The sequence below is a fragment of the Acomys russatus genome, chromosome 22 (assembly GCF_903995435.1).
Source record: "Acomys russatus chromosome 22, mAcoRus1.1, whole genome shotgun sequence".
NCBI lineage: Eukaryota > Metazoa > Chordata > Mammalia > Rodentia > Muridae > Acomys > Acomys russatus.
In genome coordinates this window covers 36,205,292-36,226,417 of record NC_067158.1, presented here as the reverse complement: position 1 = coordinate 36,226,417, position 21,126 = coordinate 36,205,292, and the positions used below count along the sequence as shown (strand labels likewise).

Genomic DNA, 21,126 nt, shown 5'->3' with positions numbered 1-21,126 from the left:
CCAGAAGTTTCTTAAATGATTCTTTACAGAGCTGTAAATCACAGTGGACAAATAGTTATCAGAAGGAAATGTAATTTATTTGCTGCATTGGATTTGGATTTTGAAAGTTACATGAACGATAAAATAATCTAAGAATCAAAAATTAGAAAACCGAATACCAAAGTTATTAGTTATATTTTCCTTTATATATTTTGTTGTGTTTTTTTGCTGCTGCTGCTGTTGTTTTTCAAGACAGGGTTTCTCTGTGTGGCTCTGGCTGGCCTGGAACTCACTCTGTAGACTAGGCTAGTCTTGAACTCAATAATTCAGCTGCCTCTGCCTCCCAAGTGCTGGGATCAAAGGTGTGCGCCACGATGCCCAGCTCCCTGTGTACATTTTTGTGGACTTAGATTGTCCCTGTCTAGTAAAAATAGTAAATATGACTAAAAAATACATATTATTACAACATATTTTAATAGTTTAAAGGGCCTATATTAATTCATATCATTTAGACTTTTGTGACTCAAGCATACTAAAATATTCTAAAAATTAAGATTAAAAAAAAAAGAACACCATTCATTTTTGCCTTTAAAAGATTTTCATTCATTCAAAAATAATATGAAGGCAAAATATCCAATTCAAGACAGATGGAAAACTTCCTGAGTGTGTGAACTAAGAGCTGTCTTTACTGAAGCGAAGTAAGAACTCTATCAGAGTCCTTGTAGGCCGCCCACTCATGCCCTTCCGCAGGTACGGGATCTCATCTTTGTTGGTCATCACACCTGCTATGTCTAAATGTGCCCACTTTGTATGAGTCACAAACTCCCTCAGGAATGCCGCGGCTGTACATGCACCTGCAGATCTGAAGACAAAGACAAAATAGTATTATTTTATCTCATGTCAGAGTGCACCAAGCATTCATTGCATTAAGAAGCGACAGTGGGATGGCTGGGATAGACTACCTCTTATACAAGCCTCACGGCCTGAGCTCCATCTCTGGAGCACGCATCCCTGTGGAAGGAGTTGTCCTTTAACCTCCACACACAGGCCACATGGCCATGGCACCTACACCACCCCACACAAAATGAACGGCCTTTAAAAATAGTATTACATTTATGCTAGCTAGGTCCTATTTACTACCAACAGGGAAAAGTTAAGCTCATGTAACATGTTAAGAAATTAACCCAGGCCGGGTGGTGGTGGTGGTGGTGGTGGCACACACCTTTAATCCCTTTAATCGGGAGGCAGAGGCAGGTGGATCCCTGTGAGTTTGAGGCCAGCCTGGTCTACAACGTTTCAAGGCTACACAGAGAAATCCTGTCTCAAACAACCAAAAAGAAAAAAAGAAAAAAAGAAAAAAAGAAAAGAAAAGAAAGTAACCCAGAAATCACTTCCAGAATATTCATTTTAGATATGGCTTTATGGCATGAACAGCAAACTCTAGATTACTTTTTCTGTGTAATGAATTTTTATCGTCCCCAAGACTTTTTCTTATTTTCTTAAAATAACCTTCAGTTTTGCAATTTTCTAACATTAAGAGAACCTGCTAGAGAAATATTTTCAAAATTTAACACATCAGTAAGCTTTGAAGTATTACATCAAAAGGAAATCAATGAGTTGTAAAATCTTCTGTACAAAGGATGAGACTAAAGGGCAGTTTAGCAAGCAGGGACAGTGGGAAAGAGAAACTCAGATCATTTCACATACCTGTATTTTCCAAGGTTATTGACATCAGCAAGCTGGCAGTCTATGACTTGTCTTGTATAATGCTCAAAGAGAGGCATCCTCCAGACTCGGTCCCCAGTTTCTATGCTGGCCTAAGAACAGCGTGACAGTGTGAGAGGACATTCTGAGAAGCTCTAGAGCCTAGTGCATGAAGCAAAGAGCCATTCTAGCTTGTCACTACGAAGCAGGGCTGTGAAAGCGATGTTCAAGATGGCTCCAGGTCACAAAAGACTTATCTCAGAATTAGGAAACAGGAATGTCGTAAAGTAAGATGTTTAGTAAATTCTCACTTGGCAGCTATAGGCTTTGAGGGTTTAACCAGGGTGGGAGACTTGGAAGAGTCCAGACACCTTGGTCTGCTGGAGACATGCATGCTAGACCTCCATCACCGAAAACCAGGGCCTGAGACAAGATGACGCCATTCATGCACTGCTTAGTCCCCATTCATTTGCTGATACTGAGCTGTAGAGTACTGCTGAGCTGCAGTGTTAACATCTACACCATCAAAGGTAACCCTCACAGAACCAGATAAGCAGGCTGCTTTACTCATTTACACAAGAAGCCAAAAATAAAGCTTCAGAGTAAAAAAATCCAAAAAGCAGCAACAGGACCTGCTGTTTTAGGACATAAGGACACATCAGATGCACTGGCTACCTTTGGGGAAACAGACTGTGGGGTGTTGGTTGCTGACTAACATGCCTGTGAACACATCACTTTAGCTAGGAAGACAACTCAAAAAACCCTAAATGTTGCGTGTGCCATGATGACAGAGGGACTCCGGGTAGTGTCAAAGGCCAAGAGAGGTTCCTAGCTCAGCCTTCAGGGAGACAGCCTGGCTGTTACAGAGGCTGACAGCGAGCTTCACAAAGACGGAGAAGTACGGGAAGCACTGTCAAGTGAGAAATAAATCTAGGACCTTAAACAAACCTCATAAATGTACTCATGGGTTGTGAGTCTGTAGCCTATGGTAAGCTGCCTTAACTGCTTGTGAAAGGATGCGTGAGCTGCAGATGGAGCTGCCAAGGAGCCCATGGAGCACTGGAGACACAGCTGCTACTAGACATGGAATAGACAAGATCTGCCATACAGACTCAAGAGCTTGTATCAGGCCAAGGACTAGACACTGTCCAAAGAGGAAGACAAAGCAAACAGCTAGCAAAGGAGCGAAGACAGGACAGTCATACAAGCCAGCAAGAAGAGAAGAAAATCACAGAAGCCAAGGACTAGGTCACCAGGAAACCACTGACACCTGCTGACTAGAAACTGGCGAGGTTAGGCTAACAGTGGTATTGGCAGGTGAAAGCCATGAGTGACGGTGTAACGTCTAACGGGGGAGGCAAGCATGAAAGCTGGCTGGAAAGGGCACACAGCACAGTGAAGGGACATCTCATCACTGACTCACCCAGCGGGAGCTCTGTCTACACTGCTCATCCACATACACTCATTAGAGGGGCCATTCTTTCATAAAGTTAGCTTCATACCCTTTGCACCTTAGGGACTCTCAATCTTGGCCATGTAATTTGTCAGTTATTTTTACATCAATGTGAGGCTACAAGGACTGGGAAGTGGCAGCACACCTGTAACTTAGGAATATCTTTAAAAAACCCAAAGCCACCGAATCACGTTTATTGCTATGACCTACTTTTAATTCAGAGGCAACCCAACAGGTAGAAAATCACTTTAACACAGGTCTTGAACAAGCATAGTATTCAAAGACCACCAAAATTATCATCTTTGTAACTTATAGGTATATATCTTAGTCCTACCTCAAATAGTCTGTTCCACAGCCAGGATGAATTGGTGAAGACTCCTGTGGCGCCCGATCCCAGGGCTACGTCCATGGCACCTGTAGGACACAGTCCCTCAGGTCAGTACCAGTTGCTCGAGGCCAGTGTCTCCTGTTGCTCAGACCACAACTGTGAGCTCTAAATTTATTAATGTTCCTTCATTATAAAATGTACACGAGCTTGGGAAATAGTCACTTTTATAGCTAGTTATGTCTCTCAGGCTAGAATTTCCCTTTATTGTGGAAAATGCAGAAAAGAAAAATGATTATTAGTTATCAACAAGCCCATCCCAAGGCCACTGCCACTTATTTGATAGTTCTTTCTAGAGTTCTAAACAGTTGAGACTATGGCCATTCTATATGTGCTCCGTGCTCAGCCATCAGCACAGTCCTGGCACAGAGCAGGAGTTAATGCATGCTGCCAGCCATTCATTTGCCATCAACCATGTATCAGGCACTACAGCAGGTAGTACTTATCTGATGCCTGTGAGACATCTATGTGGGATATGTGTGTCTCATTTTAGTCATTTATTTTGATGCCTTATTTTTAAAGTTGGTAGATTTTGATATAATATTAATTTGACCTCCAAAGTTTTCCATTGGTTTCTAAATTTCTTATAAAAAAGACAAAAACTAATGATAAACAAAAGTGTGGTATTTTCACTTATAAGAATAGAAAAGGATAGGAACAAACATTTAATGTAATACCTTGATTTAAGAGGATTTCATAATACAGTTTTAAATCACTGTGTTTTCTACAACTCTACAGCTGTTGTCACAGTTCCAGATGCAGCAATATAGAAGCATAGTTAATAGAAACGCACAGTGCCACTGGCCAGTGTTCTCTCAGTGGCTCTAGGTCACCCATCTCTCCATCACGGCCCCAACCTTGCCATGGATGCCGTTTGAAGCATTTGTGAAACTGCCATAATGAAGCCATCTTTGTATGCCAGCTTTAAAAATTAAAAGGTCAGGATTTCCAAAAAATAGAAACAATAAACCACTGTGCACTGTTATTACACCCAGGAGAGGAACATGAACTGACTTTTGCTCCAATAAGAGGCTTTCACGACTCAGCAAAAGATCAAAACCAAAAGACACAAAATGATCTGAATTTTATCTCGAGATACAGATGAATTCCTAGGACGAGATCTTTGGATGGAAGATTCTGAGTTTTGGGATTGTGCTACAAGCCACTATCTGTTTCACCCTTCAGAAATCTCTGCACTTTCTGTAGAGCCCGAAGTCAAGGCCAGTATTTAACAGGTTCCATGAAGCTCTTTCCAACCCTTAACAATGTGAAGCAAGCAGAGCTGTCCTCAAGTAATGGTGTTAGAGGCCAGGGAATTCCAGGGGGCTGCCCAGCTAGTAAACAGGGGTTACACCCAAGCTGGCCCTAAAGCCAGGCTTTCTTTGCATACCTCTCACTCTGCTGTGTGCCCATTAAACAAAGATCTTGCCACCCCCAAATGTCTTTATTTCTTTATGGTAATAATAATAATAATAATAATAATGATGATGATGATGATGATGATGATGATGATGATGATAACAAAAACAACACACACACACACTGATTTTGAAATGTATCAATCTTTTCAGATTTGTATTAGATGGCAGTTGTAACAAAAAACACTCTTTAAAAAAAAAAAACACACTCTCTTTTTTGACCCATTTGTTAAAACTTATCACTAAAGAACCATTAGTGCTATCACCAAGCCTGACAGCTTAATTCTGATACCCAACACCCAACATGGTGGAGAAAAATCAAATCATATAAGTTATCCTCTGACCTCTACACATGCACTGTGACATAAGTACACATGACAAAAAAAATATACAAATGTATACACATATACACACACACAGACATACACACTTAATACATATTTAAGAAACTTTAGAATACTTTAAAGCAACAGAACTAATATTGAGAACATTTTATAACTGCAGGGGCAGTTCTTTTGGTGAAGGAGTTTTGAATACGAGTGGAGTGAACCAAATTTCAGCAAAATAATGTCCAGAGTACAGAGTGTACACCGCACCCAACAAGTAAGATTTCCTTCAGACAAGACAAGGAAAAATTTGTTTTGACCTGTTAAGGTAGCAGCATTGATGATGACCCTGGGATTGAAGGTGTGTGCGTAACACAGTGCATCAGCCAGGATGAGCCTCCCCTCAGCATCAGTGTTATCAACCTGCAAAGAGATTACAAACAAGAAGAAGGGAGGGGTCAGACAACCTGAGGAATGAATATGATTTCAAATGGGGAAAGGTCAGGGTGACATCTGTCACGAGGCAGGAAAAAGACACCGTGTACTTCAGCCACAGAAGGAACATATCTAACCTGGAGGGTGGCTTAGTAAGTCCCTGCCCTAGCTGATGACACCCACACTGAGAACAGCAGGGAAAAGTCTGCTCCATTTTAATGGCAAGTGCTGCGAACAGGAAGGAAGACTGGGAATAGACAGTAGAAGTAACAAGGCTGAGGGTGCTGCATGCCTGAGACCCTGGTTTTCCTCTCTAAGCACAAAACAAACAAAATAAGGACTTAACGGAAGTTAAAGCTAAATGCCCACCTGGAACTCCAGGCTTGGAAACTCCTAAAATCTTGGCAGCCCTTTCTGGTCCTATTCCCTTCCTTCAGCTAAAGACCCAGGGTTCTGAGCAGCGGATGCACGTACACTCGTGCTCCACAGAGGCCAGAGCACAGAGCCCAGGTATAGAGCAGTCGTTTCCAATTGAACATCTAACAGAGAATAAAGTTAATCGTGGCACAAGCACATAGGAAACTGCCCATACTTTATGGGTGCACTGTGCTCTATAGGTCAGGCCGCACATCTGTGATTTGTATGTATACAATCAGCGGAAAATACAACAGAGAAGGAAAAATACTCTTAAAAACTTGCATCAAAAACTAACTGTACCTTGCAGCACTAAAAACATCACCCTGCCCCAAAGTGGAGCTGGGGTCCTATTCCCATGTTACACTGGGGTTCTGAGAAATGCCAGATGGAGATGTTTTGTTGTTCCCTCACAAACCTGGATGGTCTTCCCGTTCCTGGCTCTGACGACATCCCCTGGCTTGTTGGCCTTGCCACTGGGCATATTTTCACAAAGTGGGGCCAAACCTATTGGAAAAACATAAAAACATGAAACGCACTGGATCCAAAAATGCCATCCTTTGGGACCGGAGGCTGCCAGAGAGCCACTGAAAGCATACCACACACAGGCTGCACTTTCCCAAGTGATAAACCTGTAAATGGCAAAACTAAGACAGTGGAGGAAGGAGCACACATAGCACAGGCTAACTGATTCTAATCCTGACGAAGTAAATGCAAGTCACAGAGCACCAGAACAGCCTGGATCTTTCAAACTGCCAGGGCATGAAGAAAAAAAGGAGAAGGAATGGGGTCTTGGCAAGAAAAGTATAGGAATGAGGCAACCGAGTGCAATGTGCTGTCTTGCTGGGAATCTAGATTTTAACACTAAATATGGGGGCTGGAGAGATGGCTCAGGGTTGTACCCTTATCTTTCAGATCTGCCTTGGTTCCCAGCACCCAGCTCCAGTGGCTCCAATGCCCTCTCTAGCCTCCATGGGCACCTGTACCACATGCTGACATACATACTTAAAAAAACAAAACAAAACAAAACAAAAAAACAAAACCCAAATTCTTAAAAAGGTACCAAATATATACAAAATGGACTTTATTTTTCAGACAACTGGGAAATTTTTACTAGGTTATTCTGTCAACCCTTTTGAAATATAACTGTATTACCATTACCTGGAATGTCCTTTTTCTTAGGAAAAATGTTAAAAGTATTCAGAGGTGAAAATATGTTGAAATGTCAACATCTTGATTTCCAATAATACAGTTTTAAGAAAAGGACTGATAACAGAACAAAAAGACCATGATTCTGGAATGGCTGGGTCAGGGAGATTCAGGCCAGACAGATTTAAAGTACCATTCTACTTTCCCCACACCATGGATGAAACCCAACTCCCTCTTCCTCTGAATCTTGGTACTGGCAATGCATTAAGCTCCCAGCACACTGCTGGAGGTTTGCATCTGTAATACCAGGAGACCCTGTGTACTAACTGTTTGTTCTGTATCAGGCACCTGACCAACCAAAGTCCTATGAGGCAGTCAGTAAGCAAGTCAGAGATGATGGCTCCCATCCCAGCCAAGCACAAGCGTGACATATGTGCTCCTGATGGCTAACAACTTTTGCCTAAAACAAATCAATACAAGTTACAGCCCGCTGGCTGCAAAACACTTGTAACTCAGTCACCTCAGACAGAAAACACATATTTCAGCCAACAGCTTCTGCTTGATGAAAAGCTACTTAAAAGTGTCTTTTCAAAAGGAAGAAAACTGTTGCGTATTTCAGTTCTACCATATGGCTGGATTTGGAAGCACTACAAGCTGCGATCCTTGCTCTCCTTACCTATGATATTAATGGGCAAATTGAGCTTTGCTGCAGACACAATGGCCGAGCATATTGTTGCAGCTCCTCCCATGTCAGCCCTCATGAGGTCCATATTTGCAGAAGCCTTGATGGAGATACCGCCACTGTACGGAAAAGGAGACAGTGCACAACATTAACACTAGCAAAGTTGAAAGACCAAAGACACGGCCAGTGAGATGGCTAAGGACAAAGGTGCTTGCTGCCAAACGTAATAGCCTGTGTTTGATTCCTCTGACCCACATGGTGGAAGAACAGAGTAGATTCCTGACTTCTATGACAGCTGTGACACTTGGGTCCCCATACGCATATATACCACACATAATAAATAAATGAAAATGTCAAAACAAAACAAAAGAACATCATCCATGTGATGGTGTATGCCTGCAATCCCACAATTCAGGAGGCTGAGGCAGGATTTCAACTCTGAGGCCAGGTTGAGTGACATAGCGAGTCTGCCTCAAACCGGAACAAACCCAAATCTCGTACAAGCTCAGAGTTCACTACCACACCAAAGTACCACATACCCACCACAGAAAGTCAACCTTCTAGACCTGGGATGGACATTACATTAATTCTGTAGCCTTTATAAAGACAGAAAATAATCCCAGAAATATGGATAAGTGAGGCAGGCTCTTTTATTTCCATTTGAACGAAATGTGACCAGGTACCACTGAAAACGTCACCATACACTATGAAGCCACCTAAGTAAGATCCATCTCTGCTTTCTATCATTAACACCTTGTACCCACAAACACTGTCTTACCAGAAAGAAAAGTCTTTGTAAGTAACTAACCCACAAAACCTGAAGGTCACAACCTATTAAAAAAAAAGCTGAAGAGCTCGTGGAACACTGGAACACTCCTCTCAAATGCACAAGACAGAAAAGTAAAAGTTCTTTCAACACCTGCTGGTGGCAGATGGCTCCCGAATGAGACCAGGCACAAGGAAGGTGTCTTTGTGTAAGGCGTGCTTGCACGAGTGTGGGCATAACAAGCACTTTACCAATGGAGCACTCCCAACCCACTGACTCTACATGGTGGTGTGACTTTGAACAAACGACTTCCGAATTGTGCTATCCTCACCTGTTGGTCACAGGGCTAAGATCAGGACCGTAACACACAAAAGCCCTAATGTCTTCAGCATATGTAAGCATTGCATTTCCAAACTCACAGCATGACACGTCTACTACCACGTGTGAAACCCGACCAAACCTCATGCTTATGAGTGACACTACACATACATAGCATTCCCCGCAGCAGAAAGCACAGACACCCCTGGGAAGTACCTGTCAAAGGTAATTCCCTTCCCCACAAACACCAGGGGTGCTTCACTTGCGTCGGGGCTGCCTTTGTAGTGGATTTCCAAGAAGACTGGTGGTTCTTCAGACCCCTTGGCCACACTTAGGAACGAACCCATCTCTTGTTCCTCAATCCAAGACTTGGGTCTACAGGGCAGAAAGAGGCGGGGGAAAAAGGAGAGATACTGTTACATTTATTCCAAAACAACTTATGAAAATTTCACACCATGCTAAAAAAAAATTTATACAACATATTAAGTTATTCAAATGCTGAACAGGACCTGGCGCACTCAGCGGTAGGGCACTTGCTTAAAGTGCACAAGGCCATGAGCTCCATGCCCAAAATCAGGTTAAAAACACAGGACATCAGTGATCACAGTGTATCGTTTGCTTCTGTCTGCTCACAAGCAAAAGACTCCATTCTGGGATACTTCAACTGTAAAGTGAGACCAGGCACTCCTCTACCAAGGGTCACACAACTACTCAGAGAACGTATATGTGGTTAAGTAATACAATCTTAGTAATAAGCAGTGTTCAGTCAATAAAAACAGTCCTCCCCAACCTACTCGGTTACTTCCTAGTTTTAATTTGAGATGAAATTAGGAAGGTTCTGAGTCCATACAGGGAACCTAAAGATAACTGAGGCGTTCAGCTTCACTTCTGTATTACTAATAATGACACACACAAACACAAAATTAACCAACTCAATAAGGCTATCTTACACCAACACGAATAAAATATCCTGTTTCTTTGCTTGTCTTTTCAACACTGGCACACCACTTCCCATGGCTCCAAGTGTAATTTGAGATGTCTCTCGGTGGGAAAATTACTTAGTTCTCATAATACACACAGGCTCAGTGCAGGTAACATGAACCTCCACCTTACTGCAAACTAGAACACACATGCCATATTGCTATTCTCTCTAGGGTCAGGAACAGGAGCTCTGTATTGATTTCTAGTCAAAATTAACAAAGCCTGTACTGCCAGAGAAGACCAGAGCTAACCAGATGAAGGACTACGCCTGTGCTTGCCTGGCCATTAGTCTATTACACTCACGGGGAATCCAGAAACATAAATCACATCAAAAGAAACAAGCCTGTACCGCGTAGACATTTCTAACCCCAAGCTTAGTACTCGGGATTTTATAGGTGCTTTATTGCTGTCCTGCTCTTCTGGAGGACTGTATTTCTTTGATGCAGACGTACCTTGGATGGGCGTGGTATAGCCAAGTTACAGCATGACTCACACACTGGCCTCGCATCATGCTGGTCTCTGTCTGAACTTTTGTTCCCTCTGCTTACCCATAGCCTTGTGGGATCCCAAGACTGCACACCTTAGCTGATGCTCCTGGTCTGTTAACATTTAAAGTGACCTTTAGGCCTCTGCTGGGCTCCATTTTCACTCACGGCCCTCATCCTGCTGCTGTTGCAGCTTCCCAGACCCATTTACCTGCCTATTCTATCCCTGGCAGCAAGGTCCACCACTGTGCATGCCTGCCTACAAATTTCATGCCTTCCCTGACCCAGCAGCATCGCCACTACTGGCTGACATGGCAGAGCACTGGCATCTCCTCCTCTGAGACAGGGCACGTCTACACACTGATGGACTCAACACACTGAACTACTCAGGGCATCCTAGCAAGCTCAGTCCGGTGTTTCCTCCACAATACTCCTCATTCTGTCTAAGCACAGACTTAAAACAAACAAACAAACAAAACTTTGATCACAATTAAGTGCTGAAAAATACTCTTACATGAAAAAATCCCTTGAGAAACAACTGTAAAAATGAAGTAAATCTTCTTGCTGTAGGTAGTTTATTATATATATGTGTAATAATATACACGTATACGACAACACAGAGTACACAGACATACATACTGGCTAAATACCCATACATATAGAATACAAATTTTTTAAAAAAGTTAACCAGTTACTTTTGACCTAGGAATTCAACTCCCAAATCTTTACTCAAAGAGAAATGAACTGTACAGAATGAAAACTTCATCTCATAAAATGAACTTAAAAACCACACAACACAGAATGAAGTCATGAGACTCTCTTAAAGGTGAGGAAAAACCCCTCAAGTGCAGCTCTGTAACTCTATCTGACCTTGTGTGTCTATCTGACCCATGGGCTAATTTACTCCTCTGAACACAGAGAGTTCAATGTTAGGTAGGATCCTGGCTTGGGTTGGTCAGGGTTTCTACTGCTGAGGTAAAACACCACAGCCATAAGAAACGTGGGGAGGGAAGTGTCTTTCAGCTTACACTTTCAGGTAACAGTCCATCACTGAGGGACACCAGGCCAGGAACTCAAACAGAGCAGGAGCCTGGCGGTAGGAGCTGATGCAGAGGCCATGGAGAGGTGCTGGTTACCGCTTGTTCCCCACCGCCTGCTCAGCCTGCTTTCTTACAGAACCCAGCAAGCACCACCAGTTCAGAGGCAGCACTGTCCAGTGAGCTGGGACCTCCCACATCAACTATCAAAAAAGAAAATGCACCGCAGACTTACCCACAGGCCAATTTGCTGGGGGCATTTTTCTCAGTTGAGGTTCCTTCTTCCAAAATGACTCTAGCTTGTATCAAAGTGATATAAAACCAAAGAGCACACACTGTTCCTTTGGCTGTACGTCACACGAGTCAGTGACATACTCATACATTACCTGATATGGACCTCTGTCTTCCTACTGGCACCTTTGAGATTTTTTTCAATAATTTCAGCAAATCTGGTTGGCGTCATCTCATTGGCTGGAGACTCCATCAGCTGGCGGGCCAAGTTCTGCCCAGAAGCAAAGAGGACTCCTTTCTCCCAGGCTTCCTGATCACCACTGTAGAAGAAAAGAGTTACTCTCAAACAATCTCAAGAACACAGGTGTTTCTACTAAGTGAGGCACTTATCTTAAAAAAAAAAAAAAAAAAAAAAAAGATCAAGATGACAAACAAAGAATCATTACACAAGACCTAGATCTATCCTGTGAGCGAGAAAACAGGCCCCACTGAAGAAGTAGGAGAAATCCAGCTAAGCAGCTCATTTCAACAATCTCCGCTTTTGCCGGATAGTAGTGGCACACACCATTAATCGCAGCACTTAGGAGGCAGGGGCAGGCAGATCTCGGTGAGTTTGAGACCAGCCTGATCTACAAAGTGAGTTCCAGGATAGCCAGGGCTACACAGAGAAATCTTGTCTTGAAAAAACAAAAAGCAAACAACAACAAAAAAAAAAAGGGTGGTGGTGGTAGTAGCGTGTGTGTATCTGTGTGTGTAGTCTGATGGGGATTTGAAGCTATAAATCTACCTGCAAAGGTTATTTAGAGACCCCTACCCAAAGTTCAGTTCACTGAAAAGAGATGAGAGTCCCTAGTACTAAGTGTGAGGCAGCATGCAGGAAAATTTCAGATGGGGATCAAGGCTGTAACTTCTAACCCACTGGACAGCCAAGGCGCATGGTGCATGATCCTAGCTCTTTGCTAGCAGTTAATACAGGCAACTTGGAGACAGGCAAAATAATAGCTGCCACCCAGTTGACATGTTTTGTCTTTGGATTATCATACAAACTATGATCCCAACCAGGAATGATGGCATATGCCTGCACCTGCAACACTGCAGAGGCTGAGGCAGCAAGATCGTAAGTTCAAGGCTAGTCTAAGGCTATAAAATGAGACCCTCTCTAAAAACACGAAACTTGACACCAGGATTACAACTCTCCTACACAAGGAGCGAAAGAAATACAAATTTGGGTCACTTAACGGAGGTTACCCCAAGTCAGTGATAGGGACAAGATTCAATATGGGCTGAGTATCTACAGAGCCTCCACCCTCAACCACTCTCTCACAGATACCACGAGCAACTCAGTGGAATAGGGCTGGAGTGAGAGGTGGTCAGCTATCTTCTGAAAGCATCTCCCACCATGAACCACAAAGGCAAAGATGTAATACTCCCGTGTGCATACAGGTCTAACGTTTAGCATAATGCCAGCAGGTATGAGTTCAATGGGAAGTGTTTGGATTAAAGCTCACTAGGACATTCTGTCGAGTCATTCCTCCTCCTGGGGATGAGGCAACACTGTGAATGCTTCTTAGTAGCCAGCAAGTGGAGAGAAGATTCTCAGGAGCCACAGAGGAATTACACACATGACAAGAGCCAGGAGGAGAGCTTGGGGACAATTAGCACACTGTAAAGCGGGCTGCGACAGTAAGTAGGATACACACAGCTGTTGGACACTGAAAAGCTAACTTCCAAAACACGCTGTGAGAATGCCTGGGAGGGCCACCCACGCCCCGGCTCCCTCCCATCACCTGCCGTGGAGCTGCGCCGACACAGCCACCTTCTTCTTCTGCTTTAGCTCATCATACTCATAGAGGCCGAGCAGGGCTCCTTCTGCTGCCGCCTGAGCATCTCCACAGGGATCCACCTCCACCCAAGGCAGCTCCAGGTCTTGAACTTGCCTGCAGCCCGCTGCAGGACCACAGCGGAAGCAGAAAGCTGAGTCAGCACAAGGCAGAGGCATGGGGTGGTGTGCGGGGCGGGGGCGGGGAGGGGACGGGGGACGGGGGGACGGGGGGACGGGGACACACAGGACTGGCCGCTGGTGGCTCTGGCTCTAAACTTTCATTTCCTCTTCCACAAAGCGTGGGTGGGTAAGTGTCTCACACGCAGAGCTGAGTACTGAGGTCAGAGGCACAACTCCTCACAAACAGGGAGAGACCCTCAGTGAGAGGCAGATGTATCTAGAAGTGTTGCTGAAGCACTAGCGTTCCCCCCCCTTCCCACCCCCCACCCCCCCATAAGCTTCCCAATCGCCAGGAGCTGCCAGATTAAAGGGACCAAGAAATGATGACGTTGAAGTCCCATACAAGCAAGTGAGCAAGGGCCATCATTAACAGCATTTATTAAAACCGTGTCAGCAAAAAAGTCTCAAATAAAAGTCAGGCATAGCTACTTAACTCTGAAAGCAAACTTAATAAGCGTTCATGATCTACCCAAGGCCAAAGATTAGCTGGGCAAATTACTGCCGCCCGAAGTGTGTTTCTCAAAGTGCATTTGGGGTGGTCATCTTGAGGGAAAGGCTCTCCCTGCTGCTAAGCAACAAAGTGACTCAATGGCACTGACCTCGATTCCCCCAACCCACCAGTCAAGCCAATTGGACAGGCCAGTGTATTTTGCTGGCAATGAATAAGTATCTCACGCTCTGCTCCTGTTTTTCTCTGAGTGGTAAATATAACAATTCCGTGTTAGCTAAAAGTCAGGCAACACCACGGATGCATGACAAAATGGAAAACCACCTACACATCACAAGTTCTGACAGACTACAGTTCTAAGAACAAATGGTAGCAAGCCTCCCAATAGAAGGCAGGTAAGGCCAAGCTATGTATATAAGCTCAATCCACAGAGCTACTGCATGTGAGCAGGGTCAGGGTGGTGGCGGGGAATGGACAAAGGGGAAGAAAGACTGTCTGAAGGAACGGACCCTCGAGAACCTTCCGCTCTTACACAGGAAGAACGTGCAAACCTGCAACAGCAGCTCTGATGTTTTCCTTGCCTTCGTGCCAGTTCTCCTGGTCATCAATTCCGGCCGATCTCTTGCCAAGGCCGACCACCACCACACTGGGGAAGTCCTGGTCCATAAATACACCAAGACAACCATTGTGAATTCTTTAAACAGCTCCTCTCCAGAAGAAAATGACAGGAGGACAAAGAGATGCCAGAGGGCCGCTCTAAGTTCAGCAAAGAGGAGCCCTGTGTGCTGTTAAGTACAACAGATGTTGCAAGACAGAGGGAAGGAAATCCTCCAGATAACTCTGCATGAGGTGGCACTCTTCCTCCACACCGAGGAAGGCAGCCATTCTCCTTTATGAGCACAAGACGCGCTTCTGCTTAATATAGGAATGGAACAGTAGGAGCACACATGGAAGTTCCAGCGTGACTGCTCACGCAGCCAGGAATGGGCACACGGGAGGTAACAGCATGGATCTGCCAGGTGCATGTAACTTCCACTTCATACCTGATGCAGCCCGTAGAAGGTTCGGGTTTTGCCTGCCTTCAGAGGAGGTCCAGATCTAAGGCAAGAGGAGATGGTTGCTTTAGGCAGTACAGGCTGTGGTGTTCCCTTACTAACTGTCTCCACTCTGTGCTTCACGTGGCTTTACAGGACCCATACAGGCCAGACTTCCCAGATGCAGCACTCTTACCTCGGAACGTACTGTAGTGTGCCAATTTACAGGTTAGACCGAATAGGAACGCTGATTTAAAAACAGCGAGGGCGGCAGGTGTGCTCACACTCGCAATACCAGAATTTGGGAAGCTGTGAGGAAGGACTGGCGTGACTTTTGAGGCCAACCTGGATGACATGGTGACTTCTGGTTCAGCCTCTGTTTTTTTCTTTTTACTTTTTAAGAAAATAATCCCATGGATAGGCAAGAGGGATCTGAGCACTGGATGATGATTGTACTAAACGGTGGAGACCTTTCTTTCTTTCTTTAAAAATATATTTTATTAATTTATTCATATTACATCTCAATTGTTATCCCATCTCTTGTATCCTCCCATTCCTCCCTCCCCTCCCCTATGACTGTGAGTGAGGGGACCTCCTCCCCCTGTATATGCTCATAGGGTATCAAGTCTCTTCTTGGTAGCCTGCTATCCTTCCACTGAGTGCCAGCAGGCCTCCCCATCCAGGGGACTTCGTGGTTAAAAGAAACAACACCACAAAAACAAAATCCAGAGTGGTAACCAAGCAGCTGACTTAACAACAGGGTCTCCAGCATAGGCATTTCCTAGACTGTTTACTGAGATGAGAGAGGGGGCAATTACCTAACCAACGAGGTCCAGAGGCCAGGAGCACAGACGCTGTAGCCCACAGGGACCCTGCAGCAAGACCCCTTGCATTCTGGATTCTTAGCAGGCTAGCTTCTGGGTTAACGATTTAGGTTTTAGTAAAGGACTAACAACCAAGTGGAGATACAAGTCCTATAATGCATTTATCAGGTATTTATTTACTGCAACTATCAGGTGACACCTGGTACACTCTAACATACAGTCCACCTGAGAAACAGGTATTCACAGGGGCTTAACTTGCTCTATTTCTGCCAAATGTGGCCAGCAGCTCTAGAGTTTCCCACTTCCTCTAGGACCTGCTAATCTAGGAGAGAGAGGTCAGATCTCAGCCGCTGCCCCCAACCCAACCCCAGGTTATATTCTTGCTAATCAGATGATCCACTTGTACTTTAACATTTGAAAAGCCTTCAAAGTCCAGTCAGGTAATAAAAGGGCAGGACCTGAGGCTGTTTTCAAACTGCCCAGTTAAAGCACTGTCAGTGGCTGGTGCCAGACAGGAAAGTAGGAATTGTGAACCTGAGCTAGGGAGTGGGCAGCGGGATCTGTTCCTTTCTGGATCACCGTCAACCTTTCACAATAGGTTTGTGATCTGGTTAGAAACCATATGACTTCCCAGAACTGCAGACCCACCCACACTGAAACAACTGCCCGGCTTCTTCTAGAGTCTACTTTCACTTCCAGAGAACCTGCTGGTCAGAACTCCATTAAGTTTATCTGACCCACAGAGAAGAATCTCCTTCAATCTTGGGGTCTTTCACAACTAGAACCCCGCGCCCTGTGTCATGCACACACATTTAATCCCCTCCAGAGAATGAGGCAGGTGGATCTCTGTGAGTTTGATGCCAGCCAGCCTGGTCTACATAGTTCCGGGACAGCCAGAACTATATAGTAAGACACCTCCCCCACCCCACCCCCTGCCCGCCATCTTACAAAACGAAACAAACACACCAAAAAGTAACCCCAAATATAGTAACACTTACATGTTCAACATTTCCCTCAGCTTTCCAGCCACCAGCTTATTAAAATTCTCTCCTGCACTTGTAAACTGTGGCATGTCATCATCTTTGTCTTTGGAATAAATTCCTAAAACAAGACCCTGGGGGAGGGAGGGGGGGAAACAAGAAAGATGAATACAATCAGAGTACACCCCATAGGAGGCAGTAACTGCCAAAACTCCAGAACGGGCAAACAGTTCCATTAAAATCGTGTCTTCTGCAAGGGGGGCAAGAGCAGAGGAGAAGAGCAGAGCAGAAGCCCCCACCTCAGCCGCTGAAATCCCTGCCAGGGCAAGACTAGAACTGGGGTACACCAGACATCTCGGACCGAAGCCTAAACAGGAAAACCACTTGTTTCAGATACACCGTCTCAAGGTTACAGTCCTTTAAAATACTTTGTGTTTTGACTATGTCCACGCACTGGGTTGGCTGTAGGACTTTCTACTTGCAGAAGTGTCAGGTGAATGCTCAGAAAACCTGAGCTTTTGGAGCACTTCAAATTTCAGGTTAGGCATGCTCACATTGCATGTTTAGTAAGTAGCTTGTCCATCCGGTACGGGCAAGTGTGTAACTTTGCAGCAGGGAGGCCCAGACGCAGGGCCATCTGCCAAGCACTTAATGGTGTGACCCCTCATCACCCTCACAAGCTCCAGGCCCCAAACAACTGAAATAAATATAAATAAAACCACTGCTCATCATTTGCTTTCACATGTCAATTCATGACTTTTTTTTTAAGTGATGCTTCCTTTATAGCATCTCCATGGAGTACTTTTCTCTTGTTTGCCAGATAAGGAAACCTAGTGCCTGACACACTAGCTCCAGGATGGTAAAACTTTGGCAATGTTCATGCTTTCTTTCTGGCGTTGGTCCTTTAAAAAAAAAAAAAAAAACTACCAGGTACTCAGGCCACACGGTGCCCTCATCTTTCTACTGAAGAGGGCAGGCTTCCTTGGCACAGCAAATCCCAGGTTCTAGCTTTCCCAGGATTGTTCATTCCTGGGATTCCACGTAACCAAGCTGAGACTGTCCATTGTTCCTGGGCAGACCGGTGGCAGGACCTCGGCTACCAGCGGTTCCTGCAGGGGGACCTGAGCCCAAGCTCCATCCATCTCCCTCACCAGGTCCTGGAAGCATGACTCAACTCCGATGAGCCAACACCCTGCCGGGACCCTTCACATCTGAGTGTCCTCCGTAATTTCTCAACAGCCCAGGTACGTGGAGAAGACGCTCTTACACCTTCAAGATGACCTCTCACAACAAAGCCCTTTCCCCTAGAAAGACACTGCTTTTCTCCAGAAACCCAATCCAGCAGCTTACTCCCCAAGGGCCTTCTCTGACACTTCACTTGAGCGGGGAGGAGGGGTCCAGGCCTTGTGACTGTAACCTCAATGAGCCGGGCGTGGTGGCGAATGCCTTTTATCCTAGCGGAGGCAGATGGATCTCGTGAGTTTGAGGCGAGCCTGGTCTACAAAGTGAGTCCAGGACAAGACAGGGCTGTTACACAGAGAAACCCTGTCTCCGGGGGAAAAAAAAAAATCGATGAAGTAGGCGGGCGTAATTTTTCGTAGCTCAGTTCGATGGAGGAATTAGTAAAGACTGGTAGGTGGAGCGCGCGGTTCTGCTCAGACTTCAGAACCCAGCCCCGTCCAAGCAAGAAGAAAAGGGCGCGCCCTCAGCGAACAGCACCCGCTGCCCTGGCCACAGGCCGGGCTCAGGCTGGTGTCCTGCAAACCCAAGGAACTTTTCTGTCACCTCATTTTTGCAACTTGGTGGCGCCGCCCGCCCTACACACCCGCGGCCTGGATCTGCCCGGCCACTCCGCCGCCCGAGGCCAGGGTTCCCGCGGCCGCCGGGGAGCCAGCCGCCGCCACTCACCTTCGTCATATTTGCGGTGGACAGATCCCGAGGCCAGAAGCTCCTCACTCCTAAGCGGCGGAGCGCGACTCGCGCGGTAGCCGGAAGGGGCAGCAGGAACATCTTCTCGGCTCGGCCCACGGCGCCGCCCTCCAAAGAGAACACGTGGCTCGTGGGAGGGCGCGCGCCTGGAGGCGGGACCTCCGGAGTCGCCGGACGCGCGCTAGAAAGCCGGACAGGGGCTTGAGCAGGCATCTAGGGGCGGGGCTGTCGGCAACTGGGAGGAGGGGTTGGGGCGGGGCGGAAGGAACATGGGCGGGACTTTCTTGCTTCGGGGGCGGGGCAAGGTCCTGGGGCGTGGTTTGTGCGACTCAGCAGCGTGGCGGTCTGCTATTGCGTGTGTGGGAAGCCTAAGAAGTTGGTATAAGACAAATTAGTAAACGTATGAAATTTTATGTAACAAGTTTGTGTGTGCATGGCAGCCCTTACAGGAAAATGAGGATCCTGAAAGTGGTTAGGTCTGAGTGCTTCTACTGAACAGAGAGAGAGTAATGGTTCTGAAAAAGTACCTAAGGAGTAAAAGAAAACTAAAAAAGAATGTAAGGCTTAGCTAAACAAGGTTCATTTATGCAAATTTTTATCTTCATTAATTCCTCATCTCTGGTAATAGTATTTGGAGATAGCGGTAGTTTACTTGGAGGTTTTGTGTCCTGCTTTGGGTTTTGGGAGACTCAAAGATGGCTCATGCATGTGTTCCTATTCAAGTGCCTTTAGTACAAAACATTTATGCTCAACTGGTATACTTTAGTGTAGCATATCTACCATCCTTCATCCTACAGGGGCAAAAAAAAAAAATACAGTAATTACAAAAACTGTTTTAATGACTGTTTTCTGTAGACATATTTGGAGATGGATCATGATTGTCCCCACCCCATACCCTAAGGCCAGCACTGCCACGGTTCCTGTTTTAATAATTTGGTCAGCAACTTGTGGTGCTGCTGGGTGGTGGAACATTTAGGGCGTGGCACCTAATAGAAAGACCTTGGAAGATTTCAGGTGTGCTCTTGAGGAAATCGCTGTGATCCTAGCACCTTGCTGCGTGTCTCTGATTCCCGGCCACCACAGAGGAAGGAGCATCCCACGATACGCTTTCAGCGCAATTGCTGTGCTGGCCCTAAACTTACTGGGCCGAGGCCACAAAAACCTCTGCGGCTATGAAGTAAAGTCAGTCATTTCTCTTTTTTAAGTTTGTAGCTTCAGAAACTTTTGTCATGGTCATAAAAAAGGTTACTAATATAATATGCTGAAATTCCTTCTACATTTTGTTCAGTGCTATTTCTTCCACAAGAAGAAATGTCTCCAGACCCTCCCACTGTGGGTTATGAGTCTATTTCTAGTCTCAAAAGTGCTAAACACCTGTATCCTATTCTTTTTCGGGGGCGGGGGGGGGGCGGTTGAGGCGGTTGGGCGGGGAGATAGCTCTCACCACCTTTGTGTACTCATGCCAAGATCTAGCATCTGCCCCCGCCCCCGTGTAAACAAGGTACTCGTAAATATTTGAATGAATGTAGGATCAAAGTCCAGTTGAGGTAGCAACATGTAATTAGAAAACTGGATAGCTGCGGATGTGGCTTCCTGATAATAAACTGCATGAGAAGAAGATGGCTAATTAAAGGGGACATCAGGATCAGGATGAGTGTGGAAAAGCGCTGGCTTGACATGACATGGGATGGAGAGAGCAGGCCTGCTTGGAAGAAATAAGGAAGATATAAGGGGAACATTGCTGGATTAAAGAGGATTTTAAAAGGCAGGAAGCTAAGGTGTATTGTGTATGAGGAAGTCGGCAGGGAGCCAGTGATGGTCTTTGCAGAAGCTACGGGGGCGGGGGAGGTGGGGGGAAGCTGTGTTTTAAGAGACGCATCAGTTAAACCCATTAAAGCAGAGGCACCACAATGTGTCAGCGTCACTTTAAGGAAAGAAATCCAAGCGCTTTCCCCTTGAAGTAATTTGACCAAGATTGAGCTCCAGGCTTTTCCCCCTGTGCCTTTCACAGTCTGTCTGTGGCTGAGTCTGAGTCTGTGCCTGACTCAGTGCAGTCTTGTGAATTTGTCCCTAACAAAGCTCTTTGCTGTCTCTATTATTGAACAGTACAGAAAGCGTCACACGGGGAAGGAACAGTGGACACTTT

At 45.5% G+C, this 21,126-nt stretch overlaps 1 protein-coding gene across 1 annotated transcript; it reads right to left on the bottom strand.

Annotated features, from left to right (window-relative positions):
* Nucleotides 1-631: 631 nt before the first annotated feature.
* Nucleotides 632-19,127, bottom strand: Lap3 (leucine aminopeptidase 3). Its single transcript, XM_051164804.1, has 13 exons — nt 18,960-19,127; nt 17,070-17,185; nt 15,257-15,311; nt 14,765-14,870; nt 13,551-13,710; nt 11,919-12,083; nt 9,246-9,404; nt 7,940-8,064; nt 6,533-6,621; nt 5,586-5,688; nt 3,471-3,550; nt 1,687-1,796; nt 632-841 (listed from the first exon to the last, which is right to left on the bottom strand). Exons 1-13 carry the CDS (start codon nt 19,059-19,061, stop codon nt 652-654), a joined length of 1,560 nt encoding a protein of 519 aa, XP_051020761.1. The 5' UTR covers nt 19,062-19,127; the 3' UTR covers nt 632-651.
* Between the last annotated feature and the right edge of the window lie 1,999 nt (nt 19,128-21,126).

Excerpts from the sequence above, each read along its gene's own strand:
- Lap3 (XM_051164804.1), bottom strand. The coding sequence starts at position 19,061 with ATGTTCCTGCTGCCCCTTCCGGCTACCGCGCGAGTCGCGCTCCGCCGC. Across the intron at positions 17,186-18,959 it reads CCACCGCAAATATGACGAAG|GGTCTTGTTTTAGGAATTTA; the intron begins GTGAGTGGCGGC and ends TCCCTCCCCCAG. Across the intron at positions 14,871-15,256 it reads CCTTCTACGGGCTGCATCAG|GACTTCCCCAGTGTGGTGGT; the intron begins GTATGAAGTGGA and ends TTTATGGACCAG.